General features: G+C 43.4%; 2 protein-coding genes across 2 annotated transcripts in view; both read left to right on the top strand.

Moving 5' to 3' along the window:
- LOC309548377 (uncharacterized protein) overlaps positions 1 to 22,535 on the top strand; it is a gene marked incomplete at its 3' end in the record, with an annotated part of 387,813 nt that overhangs the window by 83,384 nt on the left and 281,894 nt on the right. The window lies entirely within an intron of this gene.
- Positions 147 to 17,383, top strand: LOC309547881 (uncharacterized protein; the record flags this gene model as incomplete). Its single annotated transcript, XM_082247883.1, has 3 exons — positions 147 to 1,154; positions 15,652 to 16,186; positions 17,379 to 17,383. The coding sequence occupies 3 exons, from the start codon at positions 147 to 149 to the stop codon at positions 17,381 to 17,383; spliced, it is 1,548 nt and encodes a 515-aa protein (XP_082104009.1).

The raw sequence follows: 22,535 nt of genomic DNA on the forward strand, positions 1-22,535 counted from the left end.
GATCCAGCCTCAGAGGACAAGAAGAGAGAAGTCATTTCAGTGTTCTGGAAGTGACAATGTATTTACAGTAAAGTCCAACTCATGTATTCGTAAGAGAAGTCATTTCAGTAGCTACTTCTTGTCTGGATTGTGGCAACGGTTTTACAATGAATACAAAAATTATCACACAACAGAATGCTTGCAATAGGGAGAAGCGTTTTCAATGTTATGAATGTGATAAAGCTTTTACAGTGAGGCAACGGCTTATCGTACATGAAAGGATTCACACTGGAGAGAAGCTGTATGAGTGTTCAGAATGTGGCAAAGCTTTTACTCAGAAGTCAGATCTTATCATACACCACAGGATTCACACTGGAGAGGAGCCATATCAGTGTTCTGAGTGTAACAAAGCTTTTAGGCGGAAGTCATATTTTATCATACACCTGAGGATTCACACCGGGGAGAAGGCAAATCAGTGTTCCGAATGTGGTAAAGCTTTTATAAAAAAGACAAAGCTTACCAAACATCAGATGGTTCACACTGGGGAGAAGCCATATCAATGTTCTGAATGTGACAAAAGTTTTACAGAGAAGGCAAAGCTTATCATACACAATGTGGTTCACACTAAAGAGAAACCGCATCAGTGTTCTGAATGTGACAAAGCTTTTACCCAGAGGTCAGATCTTATAGCACACCAGAGGGTCCACACTGGAGAGAAGCCATATAAATGTTCTGAATGTGACAATGCTTTTAGGCGGAAGTCAGGTTTTATCAGACACCAGAGGATTCACACTGGAGAGAAGCCACATCAGTGTTTTGAATGTGGCAAAGCTTTTACACAGAAGACAAAGCTCATCAGACACCAGATGGTTCACACTGGAGAGAAGCCATATCAATTTTCTGAATGTGGCAAAGGTTTTACAGAGAATGCAAAGCTTATCATACACCAGATGGTTCACACTGGAGAGAAACCACATCAGTGTTCTGAATGTGACAAAGCTTTTACCCAGAAGTCAGATCTTATAGCACACCAGTGTGTCCACACAGGAGAGAAGCCATATAAATGTTCCAAATGTGTAAAAGCTTTTAGGCAGAAGTCAGATTTTATCAGACACCAGAGGATTCACACTGGAGAGAAGCCATATCAGTGTTCTGAATGTGGCAAAACTTTTACAGTGAAGGCAAAGCTTATCAGACACCAGATGGTTCACACTGGAGAGAAGCCATATCAATGTTCTGAATGTGACAAAGGTTTTACAGAGAAGGCAAAGCTTATCAGACACCAGATGGTTCATACTAGAGAGAAGGCATTTAATGCTCTGAATGTGACAAAGCTTAAATATTAAAGGAGCTGCAGATGTCCTATTAGTTTCACAGCCCCAATGTCATCGTACAAGCTAGGGAAGAAGTAAAAATAAAATACTACTTAAAAAAAAATGTGAGCAAACTGGAATGTAATGAATGGATGCATTGAGTTTAGTGCTTATGTCCATCACACACACACACATAGAGACATTTTTTTAGATAAGCATCAATAAATGAACTGATTTCCTCATGATTCTCATCTTTATCCTTTTTTATGGAGCTTTGACTGAACATGTAATGCATTTTCACTAACTGGGCTGTGTTCTCAAGTGTTTTCTTCATTACCAAAATCTGAGCTAATCCATGACCAACACTGCTTCAGTACCAGAGACCAAGATGGGGTCCAATGGCATCTTGCCAAGCCTCTGAAGCATAATTGGAAGAGCCCATTCCAGGTTCTTCTGACTTTTGATACATCATCAGCCAGGCTTGAGGGCACCAGCTAAGCAACCCTTCTCCAAAGTTCCCATTTCATATTACTTCTCTCCTTCCATGATCAACACCTCCTTTCCACATTTCATCTTCTCTCATGAATGGCAGCATTGCAGGCAGGTGTGTGGCCGGGACACAAGCCAGGGAGAAGTCTATGTTTGGTGAAAAAGCAACTTCCTAAGCTGCCATAGGCCTTCTGACACTGAGTTGTTGCTGTTTATGAGATGCATTCAACAATACCACTTAAGTTCAACTGGCCACTTGTGTTCCATTTGGTTCTGCTGAAAGTCTCAGGAATTCCATCAGGTGAAGAATGTATATCCTTGTTATCTTCTTCCTCTTTCCAAATATCACTCATCTCCATAGACTATTCACACAGTACAACTACCAGAGATCTGAGCTTACCAAGTGCTAAGTGTGTGGTCACATTTCTACAAATTCTGGGGACTTAAATTCATCCAATAGGGGTTCACTTTAATGATTCAGAAAGGACAGGTCTCTTTTTAAGGTAAAGTTCACAATGAGCAATTCTAGTCTCTGGAAACATTCGGACATTGGGACTACCACGGGCAAAAACAATAATTACATAAATGGTGCAATCTGTCATTAGCACAGCAGTGCTTGTTTTTCTGAGTCTCCCCTTGTAACAAATTATTACCTGTTCACAAGCCCAATAGATCTGTTTTTATCTACTTCCTCGTACTTCATACATATGGTGGTTTGAACCGTAAAAAAAACCCATTGCTACGTTAGCTAGCAGGATAAGAGTTGGCGCATCACACATACCTATATAGCATCAAGGGGTATGCAGTTCATGTATAGTCATTAGTCTGGTGTAGTTGATGGCTGAAATAGATTACACTCAGGGCCAGCTCAGCTACAGAGAGAAGTCAGCTCTGAAAGTGAAAATAAAAACAAAAAGCAGAGCGCCTCTAAGTGTTATCAGTTTAATTAAAAGGGTAATGCAGGTACAGGAAAACTGCTCACATTTAAAACAGTATAAAATAGCTCATCTGTTAGGTGGTCTGCAGAAACACAGGGGTACATGGCTGGATGTTTGTTGCTCCAAGAGGTGGTGCAGGGGATGGTGAAGGAGGGAGATGTCTGGAGAGCCAAGAGACCAGATACTAGGATGGCCAGCAGCTTCAGGAAGGTGTTCTGTTCCTCAGGGAGACACCTGGTGAGCCGAGAGACCGTTAGGTAGGATGGCTGTTGGCTTCAGAAGGGCGCCCTGCTCCTCAGTACATCCAGCGCCAACAGATAGGGGAGCCCAGCGTGACAGATCCAGCAGCCAATCGCACAACGCGTTTCCGAGCGTGCGCAGTAGGCTCACAGGGCGTGCGCGCTCCTTTCTCAAGTGCAGTGGCATTACACAGAAGAGCTGAACAAGTTTATAGGAAGCCAGCACTCAAGCTGGTTGGATACAGATGGACTTAAAGTGGCCATTATAAATGGGCTGGACAGTGGGACCATAATACTTAAAGCGGCAATAAGAAAATAAACACAAGAAAAAAAAATCGCATACAAATTAAATCGCATTAAAAAAAATATATATATAGAAAATGGTTATTTAACAAGGTAAAAAGACATACATCGGCTCTAATCATAATAAGGTGTTAACATCTAGCTCTTCGTTTAAACCCTTGGGTGAAAGTGAATCAAGGGTATAGATCCAAAATGTCTCTCGTTGGAATAATTTGGCAAATCGTTCGGCCTCAGATGAAAGTTTGGGGATAGACTCTGTTACCCAAATCTCCAATCCTGATGTGGACTTGTTGTGGAACTCGAGGAAATGGCGTGGTACGCTATGTTGGTCACAACCCTCCTCCACAAACCTGCGATGGCGACCAAATCTTTGCCGTAGTGGGCGGATGGTGCGACCAACATAGAGTAGTCCACAGGGACAGGTCAGGCAGTAGATCACGTAATCAGTAGAACAGTTGTAGAATTCTTCCAAACAGTAAGTCTTATTCTTATGGGTGAACTGTTTTTTACCATGTCGCACAAAGGCACATGTTTTGCATAAAGGCTTGTTACATCGATACATGCCCTTTAAGGGAATGAGGCATAGTGGATTTTGGACTTTTTTAGTTTTGAGACGGCTGGGTGCAATTTTGTTTTTTAGGGTGGGAGCCCTACGGTAAGTAACTCTAGGTTTGTGACCTAAACTAGGTAAAAGATGGGGGTCCTGTAATAGAATGTTCCAGTGTTTCTATAGTATGGATTCCTTTTTCCTGTAGCGGCAGTGGAATCTGGTGATAAACCTCGGAGTGGATTCATCATATTTAGCTGTATTTTTTGGGGGTTTACCAGGCAGGAAGGTGGTGTAAGCTTGATTGACCAATTGGTCAGGGTAACCCTTATCCCTAAACTTGGCTCTCAAAGCATCACTCTGTGTGATGTAATCTATATCCCTGGTACAGTTCTGTCTAAGGCGACAGAACTGCCCTTTAGGTATATTGTTTACCCACTGGGGATGATGACAACTACTATAGTGTAGGTACGAGTTGCCGGTGGTGGGCTTGGTGTAGTTCTGGGCAAAGATGGAAGTTCCTTCACTACCCAGCTCGAGGTCCAGGAAGGCTAGATGAACCGCATCACAAACAGAAGTAAAGGTGAGACCGAAATCATTGGTGTTGCAGTTGGTACGTTAGTTGAAGTTGGGCTTTACTTGTTGTGTATCTTACATATAATCTGTCCTGTACAGGGTGACAACACTGCTGTGTAATGTTACTGCAGAATGATGGGGGTTGTCACCCTGTTACAGAAGGTGGGAAAATAACAGATCTACAGACAGGATAACAGGTGATAAAACGATGTTGTAGAGGGAACTCTGGGAATGATAATGACAGATTGCATTACACATTAAGTTAGCAGACTTCCTGCTGTTGGTCTTATGTATGAATTGTGTTCTGATATTTACTGTCCTGCTGTAAAAGGTGTAAATGATTGCCCACATCTTTCCTGTAGTAGAAGGAACTACAATCTCATATTAGGATACATTTTGCAATTACATTGAGAAACCATGAAATGTTACTGGTCTGTGATTGGCTCTCCTATTGTTAGTGAAGTAAGAGAGACTTCCCTTATCGGTGTCATTAATGGAATTTAGAAAACTATGTGAAATGTTTCTCCCAAAAGTTGAACCACGTGGGTAGGTACCCATGTTTAATCCCCATTGCTCCAATAGATTCCTAGTCCATCCAGATAACATTTGTTTCATAATACAAACATTAGTAAAGTAAGGCGCTGTAGGAGTGATAATGATTATGTGATGAAAATATATATGTGTAGAATATTTCACATTTAATTTCACAGTTTATTTGCATGTTTGTAGTAGTTGTGTCCATTACATGTGGATTTGATTATTTAGAATCGATTTTTGTCACACGATTTTAACATAACCGTTGAGTTGGATTATATTTTTATTCTACACATATATATTTTCATCACATAATCATTATTACTCCTACAGCACCTTACTTTATACATTTTTGCATAAAGCAGTTGGTGAATATTTTTGTTGGGTTGGCGCCTTCAATAGGTTATATAACATTTGCTTCTTGCATGGAAGGAGCACCCTAAAATGTCTTCCCTTCAATTCCACCCATAGCTGTACTTTAGGTTATGTTGCCCCTCCCATATCTGTCAGGGAAAGCCTCAATTTCTCCAAATACTCCCCTGGCCTTCCAGCAAGAAGAAACATTTTCTCTGGAGTGGAAATGTTTTATGCAGTGATCCCTTCATAGACGGGATGGGGAATCTAAGAAATCTAAGATAAGTAAGATGAACCCGTGTACTGGAGTCATGGATTAGATAACCAATGAGACCATTGATGTTATAGAAGAGCTGACAGCAGAAGTGTCTCCATCACCTAAGGTGGTGTCACAGAACTGCATGGCTGCTGACTATTTCTGGGAAGCCCAAGGTGGAGTCTACAATCTGGTGTCACATAGAGATTGTTGTACATTTATTATAACTGTATAGACGCAACTCTCTAGTGGGATTTTTAGGGTGTTAATTACAACATAATTAGTAGCTACTACAAAAAGCTTTATTAGTACAATGCATGTAAAAGAAACATTCATACTCAGATAAAATACCAAAGCGGTTCCATGTAGTAATATGGATGGATGTACAGAAATAACCACATTTATCTGTCCTAAGGACTCGTGTGGGAGTCTTTCTCTGTCCGCTTTGGTATTTTATCTGAGCACAAATGTTTCTTTTACATGCATTGTACTAATAAAGCCTTTTGTGGTAATTTTTAATTATGTTGTAATTAATGATCTAAAAATCCCCTAGAGGGTTATTTCTATACAGTTCAGTTACAGGGGATGTGGGCATTGCTATCTATCCCCTCCTAACAGCAATCTGTACCTCACTATACATTTATTTTATATCATGAGGATCTCAGAAGGAGACATCTACACAAGGTAAAGGAGATCCAACTGTCACCTGGATGGGAGGAAGTGGAATCCATTTTCTTGGATGGGTTTAGTTGGAACTTGGTTGAGTAATATGGGGGGTTTGCTTCTTAAGCCTTTAGTTACTATTATAGTTTTGATAATAATTTTATACATTACTGTTTTTGTTTCTTGATTTTGCTTTTTTACGCACATGGTTAAATTCACATTATATGCCTGAGGATTAGTTAAAATCCCAAACATTATATATTTTCTGAAATCAGAGACCCTGGAGAATAAAATGGGGGTAGTTGCAATTTTTTATGTCACACAATATTAGGACAGCTGTTTATCAAATGCATATTTTCTGTAAAAATACAGTAAGGGTAATTTTAGGGCACACAAATAAACTTATGACATCATTTCTTTGGAAAATATAACAGATGAGGTTGTGTTGAGCAAGTAAATATCAGACTAGCTTTAAAAATTTTGCATACTTGGTGACTAGGGTTGAGCGGACACCTAGATGTCCGTGTTCGACGGGTTCGGCCGAACTTTAAAAAAAAGTCCGGGTCCGTGTCCCGGACTTTTACCGAACTTTTCCCGGACACCGAACCCCATTAAAGTCAATGGGGACCAGAACTTTCAGGCACTAAAATGGCTGTAAAACACCAAAGGAAAGGGCTAGAGTGCTGCAAATGGCAGCAAAACATAATTAAGAGCATGGCAAGTTCTCTGCAAACAAATGTGGATAGGGAAATAACTTAAAACAACAAAAAAAAAAAACAGAAAAATAAAACAATGTTCTTCATCTCTGAAGGACGAGGCCCATATGGAGTAGGAGGGAGGTTAAGGTGGTGGTGGATGTGGCGGTGTCATAGGCGTGCGCACAGGGTGTGCCGGGTGTGCCTGGGCACACCCTAATCACCTAGGGCAAATAGCATTATCACTCTGTTTGCCAGTGAGTAGATGGGAAAGATCTCCCTCGGACCTGCTCTGCTCTATTTCTCTTTGCCAGCAGGGAGAGTAATGTATCGGGGCCATGTACATGTAGGCAAACACATGCATGTGTATTTAAACTTTGGGGTGCACACCCTAATGCAATAGGCTGCGCACACCTATGGGCGGTGTAGGTGGAAGCGGCGGTGGAGGAGGACCAGGGCCGGATTAAGAGCATCATGGGCTTGGTGCTGAGGATTTTGAAGGGCCTTAAGGGCCGTGCCTTTACATGCACCCAGAGGAGGAAGGGTGCAGCCATGCATGCCTAATTCAACATGGGATGCTGTCTCTGAAGCCCATAAACACATCCATGCATCGGCAACTGTCCCTCCTTTTCCGGCCTTCGCGCTGTGTGGGGAGGTTCTGAGGGTGCTGCCTGGGGAAACGAGCATAGAAGCCAGACTTCTGTGTTTACAAGTGACAGAAGAGCGGTAACAGTGAATATGGCCAACCCGGGGCCTATATAAAAGGTAGGGGCCTGCATGGAGCTGCAGCTCCAATAGCCCCTACGTTAATCTGGCCTTGAGGAGGAGGACGAGGTAGCCAACACTGCTTCTTTTCACAAATTTTAAATGAGGGTACACCCCAAAAGAGTGAGAAAGAGCAAAAATGGAACAATGGGTGGGTAAGGTCAGTATCCATTGCTATTCTGCACAAGGTATGGAAAAGTCCCGTGGGATCCATGCCTGGTTCATTTTAATGAACGTGAGCTTGTCCACATTGTCTCTGGACAGGCGGCTGCGCTTGTCTGTTATAACACCCCCAGCCGTGCTAAATACCCGTTCAGATAATACACTGGCTGCAGGGCACGCCAGCACCTCCAAGGCGTAAAGGGCAAGCTCAGGCCATGTGCCCAATTTGGAGACCCAGAAGTTGAAGGGGGCAGACCCGTCATTCACTACATGTAGGCGTGTGCACACATACTGCTCCACCATGTTGGTAAAATGCTGCCTCCTGCTAAGACGTTCCATCTGAGCTGCTGGTGCTGCTGTTTGTTGTGGCGTGCTGACAAAGCTTTTCCACATTTCGACCATGCTAACCCTGCCTTCTGAGGTGCTGGCGGTGCACCGGGTTGCGTTGGCGACCTCCTCCTCCTCCTCTGCCTTGTGCTTCCACTGTGGCCCCGCTGTCAGATGGGAATGCCAGCAGCATCGCGTCTACCAGCGTGCGCTTGTACTCGCGCATCTTGCGATCGCGCTCCAGTGAGTGAATTAAGGACGGTACGTTGTCCTTGTAACTGGGATCCAGCAGCGTGGCCACCCAGTAATCAGCACAAGTTAGAATGTGGGCAACTCGGCGGTCGTTGTGGAGACACTGCAGCATGTAATCGCTCAAAAGGCTGTCCTCTGTGGGAGGTGTATCGTCCGTGTCCTCTATATCCCCCCAGCCACGCACCAGTGATGGCCATGAGCTGGCCTGGGTGCCACCCTGCTGTGAACATGGTTCCATCTCCTCCTCCAGCTCCTCCTCCTCCTCCTCATCCTCCTCATCCTCCAGAACTGTGCCCCTGCTGGACAATTGTGTCCCTGGCGTTTGTGTGTGCAGGAACCCACCCTCGGAGCCCCTTGCGAATGACTGCCCTGAAAGCCTTGGAAATGTTACCTCTTCATCCTCCTCCTCCTCCTCATCCTGTGCCACATCCTCTTCCATCATCGCCCGAATTGTTTTTTCAAGGAGGCATAGAAGTGGGATAGTTAGGCTGAGAACGGCGTCATCGCCACTGGCCATGTTGGTGGAGTACTCAAAACAGCGCAATAAGGCACACAGGTCTAGTATGGAGGCCCAGTTATTGGTGGTGAAGTGGTGCTGTTCCGCAGAGTGACTCAAGCGTGCGTGCTGCAGCTGAAACTCCACTATGGGCTGCTGCTGCTCGCACAGTCTTTGCAGCATGTGCAAGGTGGAGTTCCACCTTGTGGGCACGTCACATATGAGGCGGTGAGCGGGAAGGCTGAAGTTATGCTGCAGCGCTGCCAGGCGAGCAGCAGCAGGGTGAGAACGCCGAAAGTGCGCACAGACGGCCTGCACTTTCTGCAGCAGCTCTGACATATCGGGGTAGTTTTTAAGGAACCTCTGCACCACCAAATTCAGAAAATGCGCCAGGCAAGGGATGTGCGTCAAACCGGCTAGGCCCAGAGCTGCTATGAGATTTCGCCCGTTATCGCACACCACCAGGCCGGGCTTGAGGCTCGCTGGCAGCAACCACTCATTTGTCTGCTGTTCCATGCTCCTCCACAACTCCTGCGCGGTGTGTGGTTTGTCCCCCAAACAGGCAAGTTGTAAAACTGCCTGCTGTCGTTTACCCCTGGCCGTGCTGAAGTTGGTGGTGAAGGTGTTACGCTGTCCGGATGAGGAGGCGGTAGAGGATGAGGTAGCAGAGTAGGATGAGTTAGGAACAGGAGGCAAACTGAAGCGCCCTGCAATCCTCGGTGGTGGAAGGACGTGCGGCAAATTGCTATCCGCCTCAGGCCCATCCACCACTGCATTTACCCAGTGTGCCGTTAGGGAGATATAACGCCCCTGACCGTGCTTACTGGTCGACGTATCGGTAGTTAGGTGGACCTTGGCACAGATGGCGTTGCGCAGTGCACACCTGATTTTTTCCCCCACTTGGTTGTGCAGGGAAGGGATGGCTTGCCTGGAAAAGTAGTGGCAGCTGGGCACGACGTACTGTGGGACAGCCACCGACATAAGCTTTTTAAATCTGTGCGTCTCCACCAGACGGAATGACAGCATTTCAAAGGCCAATAATTGTGAAATGCTGGCATTCAGGGCCAGGGATCGCGGGTGGGTAGGGGGGTACTTCCTCGTCCTCTCAAGTGTTTGGGAGATGGAAAGCTGAACGCTTCCACGGGACATTGTGGAGATGTGTGTGGATGGAGAGGCCGAGACTGCAGCAGAAGAGGAAGCAGGATGAGCCAGAGACGTTTCTTGGTTTTGAAGGTGTGTACTCCACTGCAGCTCGTGCTTTGCACTTAGATGCCTGATCATGCAGGTTGTGCTCAGGTTGAGAAGGTTTATGCCTCGCTTCAGTCTCTGATTGCACAGGGTGCAAACCACTCGTATCCTGTCATCAGCACATTTTCTAAAGAACTTCCACGCTAGAGAACTCCTTTGAGCTGACTTTGGTGCGCTCGTTCCCTTGCTGCGTTGGGCAGTAGCAGGCGTAGTGTCTAGGGCACGGCCACTCCGCTTCTGCACCCTGCTCCCTCTTCTGCTGTGCTGGTGGCTCTGTGCGACCACCGCCTCTTCCTCCAAACTACTCAGGTCACCTGCATGACGTTCATTCCATGTGGGGTCGAGGACCTCATCGTCCTCCACATCATCTTCCACCCAGTCTTCACCCCTGCCCTCCTTGTCGGTCTCCACAATGCTGAACGCTGCAGCAGTTGGCACCTGCGTTTCGTCATCATCGGAGACGTGCTGCGATGGTCCTTGCATGTACTCATCTTGAGAAATAAGTGGTTGGGCATCGCTGCACTCAATCTCTTCAACTTCTGGGGCAGGGCTAGGTGGATGGCCCTGGGAAACCCTGCTGACAGAGTCCTCAAAAAGAAGAAGAGACTGCTGTATGGATTGGGGCTCAGACTGCTTGCCTGATTTGCAAGGGGGTGTGGTGAAAGACGGTTGGACATTGGCTGCAGGTGCCAACTCTGACCTTTCTGCAGTCTGGGTGGGAGACAATGTGAAGGAACCGGAGGCACTGTCAGCAACCCAATCTACTATCGCCTGTACTTCTTCAGGCCTCATCACGTCTAGAGGCGCATGATGCCCTACCAAATACTGATGCAGGTTCTGTCGCCTACTCACACTTGAGGAAGGTGTTTGACTTGTGCGTGTAGCTGGCACAGATCGACCACATCCTCTCCTTGCAACAGGAGCTCTACCAGCAGCACCACGACCCAGGCCACGGCCCTTATTTGACGGTCTCCTCATATTTCTGTAATTTAAGATCTTGCCCTAGAAAGGTGTTTATTGAATAGCGGAACAAAACAACAACAGTATCGCACGGGTGTATCTCACAGTCAAATATGCAAACTATGCCGCAATTTAATGTTTTTTACACCAAAAGGGTGTATATTGAATAGCGGAATAGGATAAAAAAACTGTGTATCTCACACGTACAAACACAGACTAGGCCCGATTAAATTTTTTTCTACCCTAAAGGGAGGATGAGGAAGAGGAGTAGGAGGAGTTGGGAACAGGAGGCAAACTCAAGCGCCCTGCAATCCTTGGCGGGGGAAGGAGATGCGCCAAACTAATTTAAAAGGTGTATCTCACACGTACCGATATAGACTATGCCGTAATTAAATTTTTTACACTCCAAAAGGGTGTATATTGAATAGCGGAATAGGAAAAATTTTATAATACGGTGTATCTCACACGTACAAACACAGACTAGGCCCCGCCGATTACAATTTTTTGTACCCTAAAGGCAGGATGAGGAAGAGGAGTAGGAGGAGCAGGCAGGAGGCAGACTGAAGCACCCTCAAAACCTCGGCAGTATGAGATGCGCCCCAAAAATTGGAAAGGTGTATCTCACACGTACCGACACAGACTATCACGCAATTTAATTGTTTATACCCAAAGGTTTTAATTAAATAGCGGAATAGAAAATATGATCAAAAAAAAAGTGTATGTATCTCACACGTACACCACCACACTAGGCCCCAATTACTATTGTTTCTACCCCTAAAAGGATGGATGAGGAGTAGGAGGAGTATGGAACAGGCAGCACCCTCAAATCTTCAGAAGTATGAGATGAACCTCAAAAACTTGGAAAGGTGGATCTCACACGTACCGACACAGACTATCCCGCAATTTAATTGTTCCCCAAACGTTTTTATTGAATAGCGGAATAGGAAATACGATCAAAAAAAGTGTATGTATCTCACACGTACACCACCACACTAGGCCCCAATTACTATTGTTTGTACCCCTAAAAGGATGGATGAGGAGTAGGAGGAGTATGGAACAGGCAGCACCCTCAAATCTTCAGAAGTATGAGATGAACCCCAAAAACTTGGAAAGGTGGATCTCACACGTACCGACACAGACTATCCCGCAATTTAATTGTTCCCCAAAGGTTTTTATTATATAGCGGAATAGGAAATATGATCAAAAAAAGTGTATGTATCTCACACGTACCCCACCACACTAGGCCCCAATTACTATTGTTTGTACCCCTAAAAGGATGGATGAGGAGTAGGAGGAGTATGGAACAGGCAGCACCCTCAAATCTTCAGAAGTATGAGATGAACCCCAAAAACTTGGAAAGGTGGATCTCACACGTACCGACACAGACTATCACGCAATTTAATTGTTTATATCCAAAGGTTTTAATTAAATAGCGGAATAGAAAATATGATAAAAAAAAAGTGTATGTATCTCACACGTACACCACCACACTAGGCCCCAATTACTATTGTTTCTACCCCTAAAAGGATGGATGAGGAGTAGGAGGAGTATGGAACAGGCAGCACCCTCAAATCTTCAGAAGTATAAGATTGTGTTCACTGTACCCCACAAAGATTGTGTTCACTGCACCCCAAAAAGGATTTTGTTCACTGCACCCCAAAAAAATTGTGTTCACTGTACCCCACAAAGATTGTGTTCACTGCACCCTAAAAGGATTTTGTTCACTGCACCCCAAAAAGATTGTGTTCACTGCACCCCAAAATGATTTTGTTCACTGCACCCCACAAAGATTGTGTTCACTGCACCCCAAAAGGATTTTGTTCACTGCACCCCACAAAGATTGTGTTCACTGCACCCCAAAAAGATTGTGTTCACTGCACCCCAAAAGGATTTTGTTCACTGCACCCCAAAAAGATTGTGTTCACTGCACCCCACAAAGATTGTGTTCACTGCACCCCAAAAGGATTTCGTTCACTGCACCCTAAAAAGATTGTGTTCACTGCAGCCCACACACAGAAAAATGGATGTGGATCACTGACACCTGCCTATCTCCTATCCCACACCACACAGCAATATCGATTGTAGTTTGTAGAACACACTTTCCCTAAAATTCTGCAGACTCTATCCCTAACAGGATTGATAAAAGATCGTAGATCGGGACTGCACCCCACACAGCAATATCGATTGTAGTTTGTAGAACACACTTTCCCTAAAATTCTGCAGACTCTATCCCTAACAGGATTGAGAAGAGATCGTAGATCAGGACTAAGTGCAGACCCCACCCCACACAGCAATATCGATTGTAGTTTGTAGAACACCCTTTCCCTAAAATTCAGCAGACTCTATCCCTAAAATGCCTACAACTCGCCCTGCCTAAACACTCCGACCTGTCCCTCAATTCTATCCGGACACAAATGTTTTTTTCCTGCCTGTCTTTCCCTAATCAGCAGCCAGCACGTTGATGTGTGCTCTGTCCCTGATCTAAGCAACAGAATGACGCCGCTGCGGCGCTGCCTCGAACTTATAAAGACTTGGTCACATGCTTCAGACGGCCAATCACAGCTACTGATACATTTGCAGGCATGGCTGGGATGGCTTAAGGCACACCAGTTAAACGCTTGTTGATTGGCTGTTGAAAGCCCGCCATGAAAAGAGCGCCAAAGCATGCAAAACCCGGAAATAAAATGACCGAACACGGATTTTTACCCGAATATACAGTAAAGTGTCCGTGTCCGTGTTCGGGTAACAAAAATCCAATAATTCGGTACGAACACGAATAATACAGTCCGTGTTCGCTCAACACTATTGGTGACAAACTTCAGTACCTACAAATTGCCCATAGGTGACGCTATACAAACCTTTACAGGTCATCAGTATAAAAAGTTATCCATGAATGATGTCCCTAGAGTTATTCCTCTCACTCTGGTGTGTGCAGCGATATGTAAGATGTGTCGTGTGATTGTTGTTTTCCTACATTACCGCACCCAACACTGACATTTCCATATGTATATGGGAACTGGGGGTATAAAATTTGTTTTGTGGTCTGTTGTTTTTTTATTTGCAGTGTTTTACTTTAATTTTAAACTTTAGTTTAGTTGTTCTCCTTCAGGTCCTCTAACCTTGTAGATGGTGACATGGACTTGTTGTGTGGGAATGAGCAGGAGGGGCTCGGGGTTATCTTGTACCCAATGAGCTTGTTATGGATAAAAGATGAAAGTGTCTTCTGGGAATTTACAGGGATTTGGATGTTTAGAGGGTTACATTAGTGGGCGGGGCTGATAATAATGAGGGGTGTGTCATATGATAATCAGTTTCTTAGCATAGATGATATAAATGGTATAAATATATCCTTGAAATGTAAACAATCTATCTCTTTTCTTCTGTTGGTAAAGTGTCACATATATATGATTAATAAAGTTGGATTTTATTTTCACCGCACAATTCTGTGGTCTGGGTTCTTCTACAACACATCCACCCAAAAATGTAATCTTCCAGTTATAGAAGTCTGGTGGAATGGGTGACAAGCTGATTGTATCTCTTAGGTCTAGGGGCAGATTGCCCATTTGGGCACTCGGGCACTGTCTGAGGGCCGTGGTCAGTAGGGGGGCCCTGAAAGAGGCTCAGTCCACTCCTGGAGGTGCCCACAGCTTAATATGCAGAAGAGAGGTTTAAGCCTGAAGGAGGCATGGCATTCTTTATGACGGTTTCTGCAGTGCTGGGAGAGGACTTGAAAAAGAAATTAGAACCACTTAAGGAATCACCTGAATTTAATCAGCTCTCCAATGACCTTAAAAACAGACTAGAAAAAACTGATAAGGAAACTCAGGAATAGAAAAGGAAGAAATTCATAAGAGATATGAATGACTATAAAAACAATGAGGTGTTCAAATGGAAAAAGGCTTTACAAGAGGACTCCACACCGATATCACGGGATAGCACCCCTGAGAGAGAGAGGTTAGTGCCCCTCCCGTGTGGAGCAGAGCACCCCCGGCCCCGAATAAGGGAGGAGGGGGCAACATTGTTTTCTCAGCTCCAACCCCCGCCTACCATCCCCCTCAGAGAGGAAATTGGAGAGGAGGACGGCCGGATAGGGGTAGAGGTGGTTCCTTTCAGAGGTAGAGGGAGAGGACAGAAGAAAAATAATAGAGGTTCTCACCAATACTCACAAGATAATTGGTATCAACATCAAGGGAATGAGACCCCGGTTCAGACAAGAGAGAGAATAGATGACTCATATTATGAGTCTCCAGGTCCCTCTACGTCATGCAACTTACCCACAGGTAATAGATTCAATGTGTTGGATCAACCTGTGGCTAACGGCCCCCCAGAGTTTTTTTTAGGGATTCCCTGGAAGTGCATTTGGGGGAAAAAGAAAAGGCAAAGAGGAAGGAGAGCGGGCCGACACCTCCAAAAAAAGCAAGCACCAATAGGTGCTGGTGTTTTTAATATTAGTGGGATACCCCTTAACAGGGAAGAAACCAAAGTCCTTGACAAAGGATTAAAGTTTGCTCCCGCTAATAATTTAAACAAATTCAATACCTATGTGAACTTGCAGAAGTACATTAGAACTCTGAATCAGAAGAAATATTTTTTAGCCAAACCAGATAATCGCCCTAGCGTGGCAGATAGATCTCACCACTCCTCCCTTAAAAATAAGTCGGTATTCAATCCACCCAATAAAGATAATAAATATGTGGACGTGTTCAGGAACCTAGTTGCACATGATCTGGAACATTTGCAGGTCAAAAAGGTGCAGGACCCACAGTGGATTAAAAATGGGATAACCAGTCTGGAGAAAAATAAACAACTGGTGATACGACCGGCAGATAAAGGTGGAGGGATTGTGGTGATGAGTGCCGAATACTATAAGAATGAAATGATGAAACAGTTATCAGATACAAATACCTATACTAAATTGACTTGCAATCCGGTTAACCAGTATAAAGAGGAATTAGATAAACTTATTAAGAAAGGATCCAATAATGAGATTTTAAATAAGAAAGAAACATTATATCTGAACCCTGTATCATGTAGAACCCCCATCATATACTTCCTTGCGAAGATACATAAAGACAGTGAGAAACCGCCCGGTAGGCCAATCGTTAATGGGATTGATTCTCTGAGTTCACGGCTGGGTCAATACATAGACTTTTATCTTCAACCCCTTGTCACCCATACAGAGGCATATACGAAGGATACCAGGCATGTGATTCAAATTTTACAAAAAGTTGCGTATACAGGGGACTGCATCCTAGCTACTGCAGATGTAGGTTCCCTGTATACGATTATAGGACATGAGGCGGCCATGGCAGCAGCTTCTTGGGCCCTTAATAAATCAGAACTTGAATATGAACATCCATTAGCTTGCATGTGCTCCCACTGTGGAGACTCTTTAAAATTCATTAGAGTTAGGACTGCAGGTAACAGGGAGCCTTGACGTGGCCCTGCAGCTTTCACATGCGTTTGCAAATGTGTGCTAACTAAACCCCTGTATTGACGCGAACTGTTAGACAGGCCAATTTGGTTGGTAAGCAGACTGGTTGGCAAATTGAACTGGGAATTTTATCTTTGTTTGTTTCTTGAATATGAACATATTAGATTCATTTTAAAAAGTCTGAAGTTCTGTTTAGGGCATAACTATTTCTGGTATTCAGGTGACTTCTATCTTCAAGTAAGGGGCGTGGCTATGGGGGCAAGATTTTCCCCCAGTGTAGCAAATCTATTTATGGCCCAGTTGGAAGAGGAAGTTGTTTTAATGAATCGACCCAAGGAATTATTATGCTATTAAAGGTTTATAGATGACCTACTAATCATTTGGAAGGGAGATGCTCAATCTTTTTATTCTTTTAAAAATAAAATGAATTTTAATGATAGGGGTATCAAATTATCTTGGACTGAAAGCAAGGAAATGGTGCAATTCCTTGATTAGGAGATTTTTGTCCAGAACGGCCGGATTCATACAAAAATTTTTTCAAACCGACCGATCAGAATTTGTATTTACCGATGGACAGTTGCCATCATCGAAATTGGCTCTTTAATATTCCTAAGGGACAATTGATTTGTTTAAAAATAAACTGTTCCAGTCAGGATGATTATGCTATTCAGTCCAAAATATTGGTGGATCGATTTCTTGAAAAAGGGTATGATATGGAGAAAATGTCCTCAGATTACAACCAAGTTGCAGTTTTAGATAGGAATAGACTTTTACATGATAACAAGAAACCTGCGTCGGACACAGGTAATTTCAAATTTATTTCTGACTATAGTGTTCAACACAAACAGGTTGAACGGATAGTCAGAAAACATTGGGCTATTCTGAAGCAGGATAAAATCCTAGGACCCCACCTACCAGATAGACCTGGATTCATCTATAGGAGGGCACCCACTTTAAAAGATAGACTGGCACCAGGAGTCATAAACCCCCCAGTATTCAGGAAAAACACAGTATTCCAGTTCCTATTTGGTTTTCATGCATGCAGCAAATGCATAGTATGTCGTCATGCTCGCAAAAATCAGAAAAAGAGGAAAATGTTCAGCCAACAGTACAGGCAAAGAATATCAGATTAAAGATCTGATCACCTGCTCGACTGTAGGAGTGGTTTACAAGCTGGAGTGTGGCTGCGGGCTCCAGTATGTTGGTCGCACTTCGAGACCCTTGAATGTGAGGCTAGCAGAGCATGTTAAGAATATTAAGAAAGGTGAAACCTCACATAATGTCTCTAAACATTTCCGAGAAGTACATGACAGAAAACCTGATACCTTGCAATTCTGGGGGATCGAGCATGTATCCAAACATTGGAGAGGGGGTCACTATATAAGACAGTTGAGTAGAAAAGAATCCTTTTGGGTGTATGAAACCAAAGTATTGTCACCTAGAGGTCTCAACATCGACTTCGACCTCAACTGCTTTATTAGCGATAGATAATGCATTCTGGTATTATTTTAGACATCATTTTTTATTGATAGTTTTTTATCTGTATTTTTAATGATGATCTTCTGGTTCTGCAAGATTTGATGTATTTCTGTTTTAATCATGGGGATTTTTCTGATATATGCATTTTTATGGGTTTTTTATGCGTTTTAAAAGTTGATGCGTTTTTAGATTCCAATGTATGCACCTTTATAGATTTAATGCGTTTTTAATTAATTAGAAGTTTTATTATGTATTTATATATTTATTATGAATTGTCATTTAATAAAGTGTATTATTGGTAATAGATCGGTATATACTAGAAAGAGATGAGCTCCGGCATGCAGTCTCTGATAAATGTAAAGCAATAGATGCATTGCATTTGCTCTATTCTCTATTTAATCCGGTTTAGCTATGTGGCACCAGGGAATGAATGTAAATATTCTTATTTCCGGGGTCCTGAGCTGCATAAAAGGCACAGGGAGGGCAATAGTTAAATAGATCCAATCAGCTTCATGTAAGGGGATCCAGCCCGGCCATTTAAGGCGCAGCACACCATGCAGTCTCCACCCCTACTGAGGAAGTCAACGCCTGTGGTTGGGCTTCGACGTCACGCGTATACAGAGCCTGCGTGCTGGAAGCTGTCTCTTCCTAGATACCGTTTATGCTGACTGCTATGCGCTTTGGAAGCGCCACCTTTGTGAGTACCATTCCTTTTACTCAATAAAGAAAAATAGTATCTTCGCAATCAGTGCCCAATGTCAGCGGCCATCATCCCTGATAGACATTTATACAAAGAAACTTCCCCTTATGGAGTGGGACTATAAATGCCGCTAGACACTGTGTATGTATAAAAAATATAACTTTATTAATTTACTCAATAAAGCGGTTTACTGCAACCATACAGAGAGCACTAGATCTCTTCCTTTGTTCCTCTTTTATGTCTATCGGTGAGAATCCCTCTGGAGGTGATTGGCTATTCATAGCCTTTACTATCTGAAGGTCCCTGTGTATATACAACGCTGTGATTGACCCAGCAGTGGGTCTATAGTGGAGGTGAGAGACCAATTCACCTGGTGGTGGGATTGCACTAATCACGAAAGCACTAATTAAGTTTTGCACAAGATTCTTTTGGACACGTGGATTCACCGTTTATTTGATTGATTGTATGGACATTGGAACATGTATGGACACTGATTTTGAGTTTCATTACACTATGTGTGCACGCGACTGGCGCAACACTACTTTTTGGTTTATTTAGCTTACATTGTGTGGTTTAGACACTTTTAGTGTGTGCAGCCTGTCTTTATATCATTTGTTTATTGCACCATTCACTATTGATATATTTTTTGCGCTGATAGTTTTTGTTATATGCATTGGAATGCCTACCTTTACACGCACATGAATGTTAATGGCACCCCAGTCTTAGTTTGCCGGGTTCAATATTGAGTTGGCCTGCCCTTTGCACCAAGAACAGCTTCAACTCTTCTGGTAAGGCCGTCCACAAGATTTAGGAGTTTGTCTATGGGAATGTTTGACCATTCTTCCAGAAGCGCATTTGTGAGGTCAGACACTGATGTGGATGAGAAGGCCTGGCTCAAAGTCTAATTCATCCCAAAGGGGTTCTAAAGGGTTGAGGTCATCACTCTGTGCAGGCTAGTCCAGTTCCTCCACCCCAAACTCGCTCATTCATGTCTTTATGGATCTTGCTTTGTGCACTGGTCCAAATAATTTGGTGGAGGAGGGATTATGGTGTTGGGATTGATTTTCAGGGGTTGGGCTTGGTCCCTTAGGTCCAGTAAAGGTAACTCTTAGGGTGTCAGCATTTTGGACAATTTCATGCTCCAAACTGGAAAAGTGTGATGACCTCAACCCCATAGAACACCTTTTGGGATGCATTAGACTGAGCTAGGCCTTCTCGTTCACATCAGTGCCTGACCTCACAAATGTGCTTCTGGAAGAATGGTCAAACATTCCCATAGACACACTTCTAAACCTTGTGGGCAGCCTGCCCAAAAGATTTGAAGCTGTTATAGCTGCAAAGGGTGGGCCAACTTAATATAGAACCCTACGAACTAAGACTGGGATGCCATTAAAGTTCATGTTAGAGTAAAGGCAGGTGTCCCAGTACTTTAATAAATATAGTGTATGCCTCATTCAGAATACTAAAATGACTTCTCTCAAGTGTGAACCATCTGGTGTTTGATAAGGTTTGACTTCTGTGTAAAAGCTTTGCCACATTCAGAACACTGATATGGCATCTCTCAAATGTGAAGCTTCTGGTGTGTGATAAGGCTTTCTTTGCGTGTAAAAGCTTTCCCACATTCAGAACACTGATATGGCTTCTCTCCAGTGTGAATCCTTTGGTGTCTTTTAAGCTTGCTCTGGTTTATAAAAGTTTTGTCACATTCAGAACACTCATATGGCTTCTCTCCAGTGTGAATCCTTTGATGTGCAAAAAATTCTGTCTTCCTTGTAAAAGCTTTGTCACATTCTGAACACTCATATGACTTCTCTCCAGTGTGGATTCTCTGGTGTGTGATAAGGCTTGACTTAGCTGTAAAAGTTTTGTCACATTCAGGACAATTGTACGGCTTCTCTCCGGTGTGAATCCTCTTGTGATGGACAAGATGACCTTTCTGTGTAAATGTTTTATAACATTCAGAACACTGATATGGCTTCTCTCCAGTGTGAATCATCTTATGTGTGACAAGATTATACTTCCTTGTAAAAGCTTTTTCACATTCAGAACATTGATATGGTTTCTCTCCAGTGTGAGCCTTCTGGTGTGTGATACGTTTTGCCTTCATTGTAAAATATTTATCACACTTCAGACAAGAAAAAACTTCTGAAATTACTTCTCTTATGTATACATGGGTTGGACTTTACTATAAAGCCATTGTCACTTTCAGAACACTGAAATGGCTTCTCTTCTGTTGTCCTTGGAGGCTTGATCAATGTTGAAGAGTATCCAATAGACTTACAACGTTTTCGAACACTGATATGACTTGTGTCCTGTGTGAATCCTCCAGTGACCTGCAAAAAGACTTTTAGTCACATAAGACGCTCATATGTCTTCTTTCCCATGTGACTTAGTTGTGCTTTTGAATGCCAACGTGACTGAAAACTTCATCAATCCACCTGTACAGAAAAAAAAAAAAAAATGTCAGAATTCTATATAAAGAGCTAAATAAAGTTGCTTTAGAATTTTTAATAAAACAGAAAATTTATTGAAACATCCAAAACGTTCCAGAGTGGACAATTGAGTACAATTAGCATTACATTTCCTCATCAGGTACATCGTCAGATAATGAAACATACTGTGCATTCAAAAGTCAAGAATATGTGACAGCATATAACGCAAGACAGCCTTATCCTATTGGGTTTCACAGCCATTGTGGTCCAATTGGAATAGAAAATGAATATGTCAACATTCAAGAGTGTAACGCTCTGTTATTTATAATTACAATTGGATCTTCAGCTGCAGTAAACCACTCAGTAGTATTGCAGAGATTATGTTAAATCACCCGACTTAACTCTCTTTACTCATCATAGTGGTTGGAAGCAGGTTAGGGACACACAAGTACAAATGCTAGCGGAAGCAAAGCACAGTGAAAGTATGTAGCAGTATGAGCAGCAGGTAGCAATATTTGTTAATAGACAGAGGTATGAGTAACTGGTAGCAATGGTAGATAATATGCAGCAGTGTAATTAGCAGATAACAGTAGTTGATAATACACAGCGGTATGAATAACTGGTAGTAATGGTGGATATGCACACAATTAGCAAGCAGACATTTACAAGGGGAAGATATCCTTCTTGAGTGCAAAATGCATGTAAGCAGGGTAGAGGTGTAGCAATGCTAGAATTAATGGTATCTGGAGAGGATCCCCTGTGGGGTACTTATCACAGGTTGCAATGGTGCAGAGGCAGCGGCAAGCAGGGTCCCAGGAGAGGAGAGGAGACTGGCAGCAGGCTGGTAAGTGAAGCTGTGATCGGATAGGTAGGCAGCGGGTCGGGTGTCAGGTTCAGCACAGCAGCGTCCGGTAAGGTGGCTGTCATGAGCGGTTGCACGAACAATCTGTTCCGTGCAGACCGCTAGTTGAAATAGGCGCCATGAGCGGCGCTCGAGAATGACGTCACGTACGTCAGCGTCACCGCGCCCACATGCGCTCCACCTCTCAATCAGGTGGAACGCAACCAGGAAGAAAAGTACCCGAGAGATCTTACAAAGAGTATAAGAGTACACCCTGCATCACATCAACATTTTATACAGTGCCCACTTGCCTTCCGGAAGATTGGTTTACTCCCTTCATGACCAGGCCATTTTTTGCTTTTGGCACTGGGTTTCTTTACCTGACAATTGCACGATCATGCGACACTATACCCAAATGAAATGTATATATTTTTCACACAAATAGAGATTTCTTTTGGTGGCATTTGATCAAAACTTTTTTTATTTTTTTTTTTATTTTTTTTTAGCTATAAACAAAAAAAGGACTGAACATTTTGAAAAAAAAAAAAAAACA

This window comes from Pelophylax lessonae (genome assembly GCF_965119305.1).
Source record: "Pelophylax lessonae genome assembly, chromosome: 2".
Lineage (NCBI taxonomy): Eukaryota > Metazoa > Chordata > Amphibia > Anura > Ranidae > Pelophylax > Pelophylax lessonae.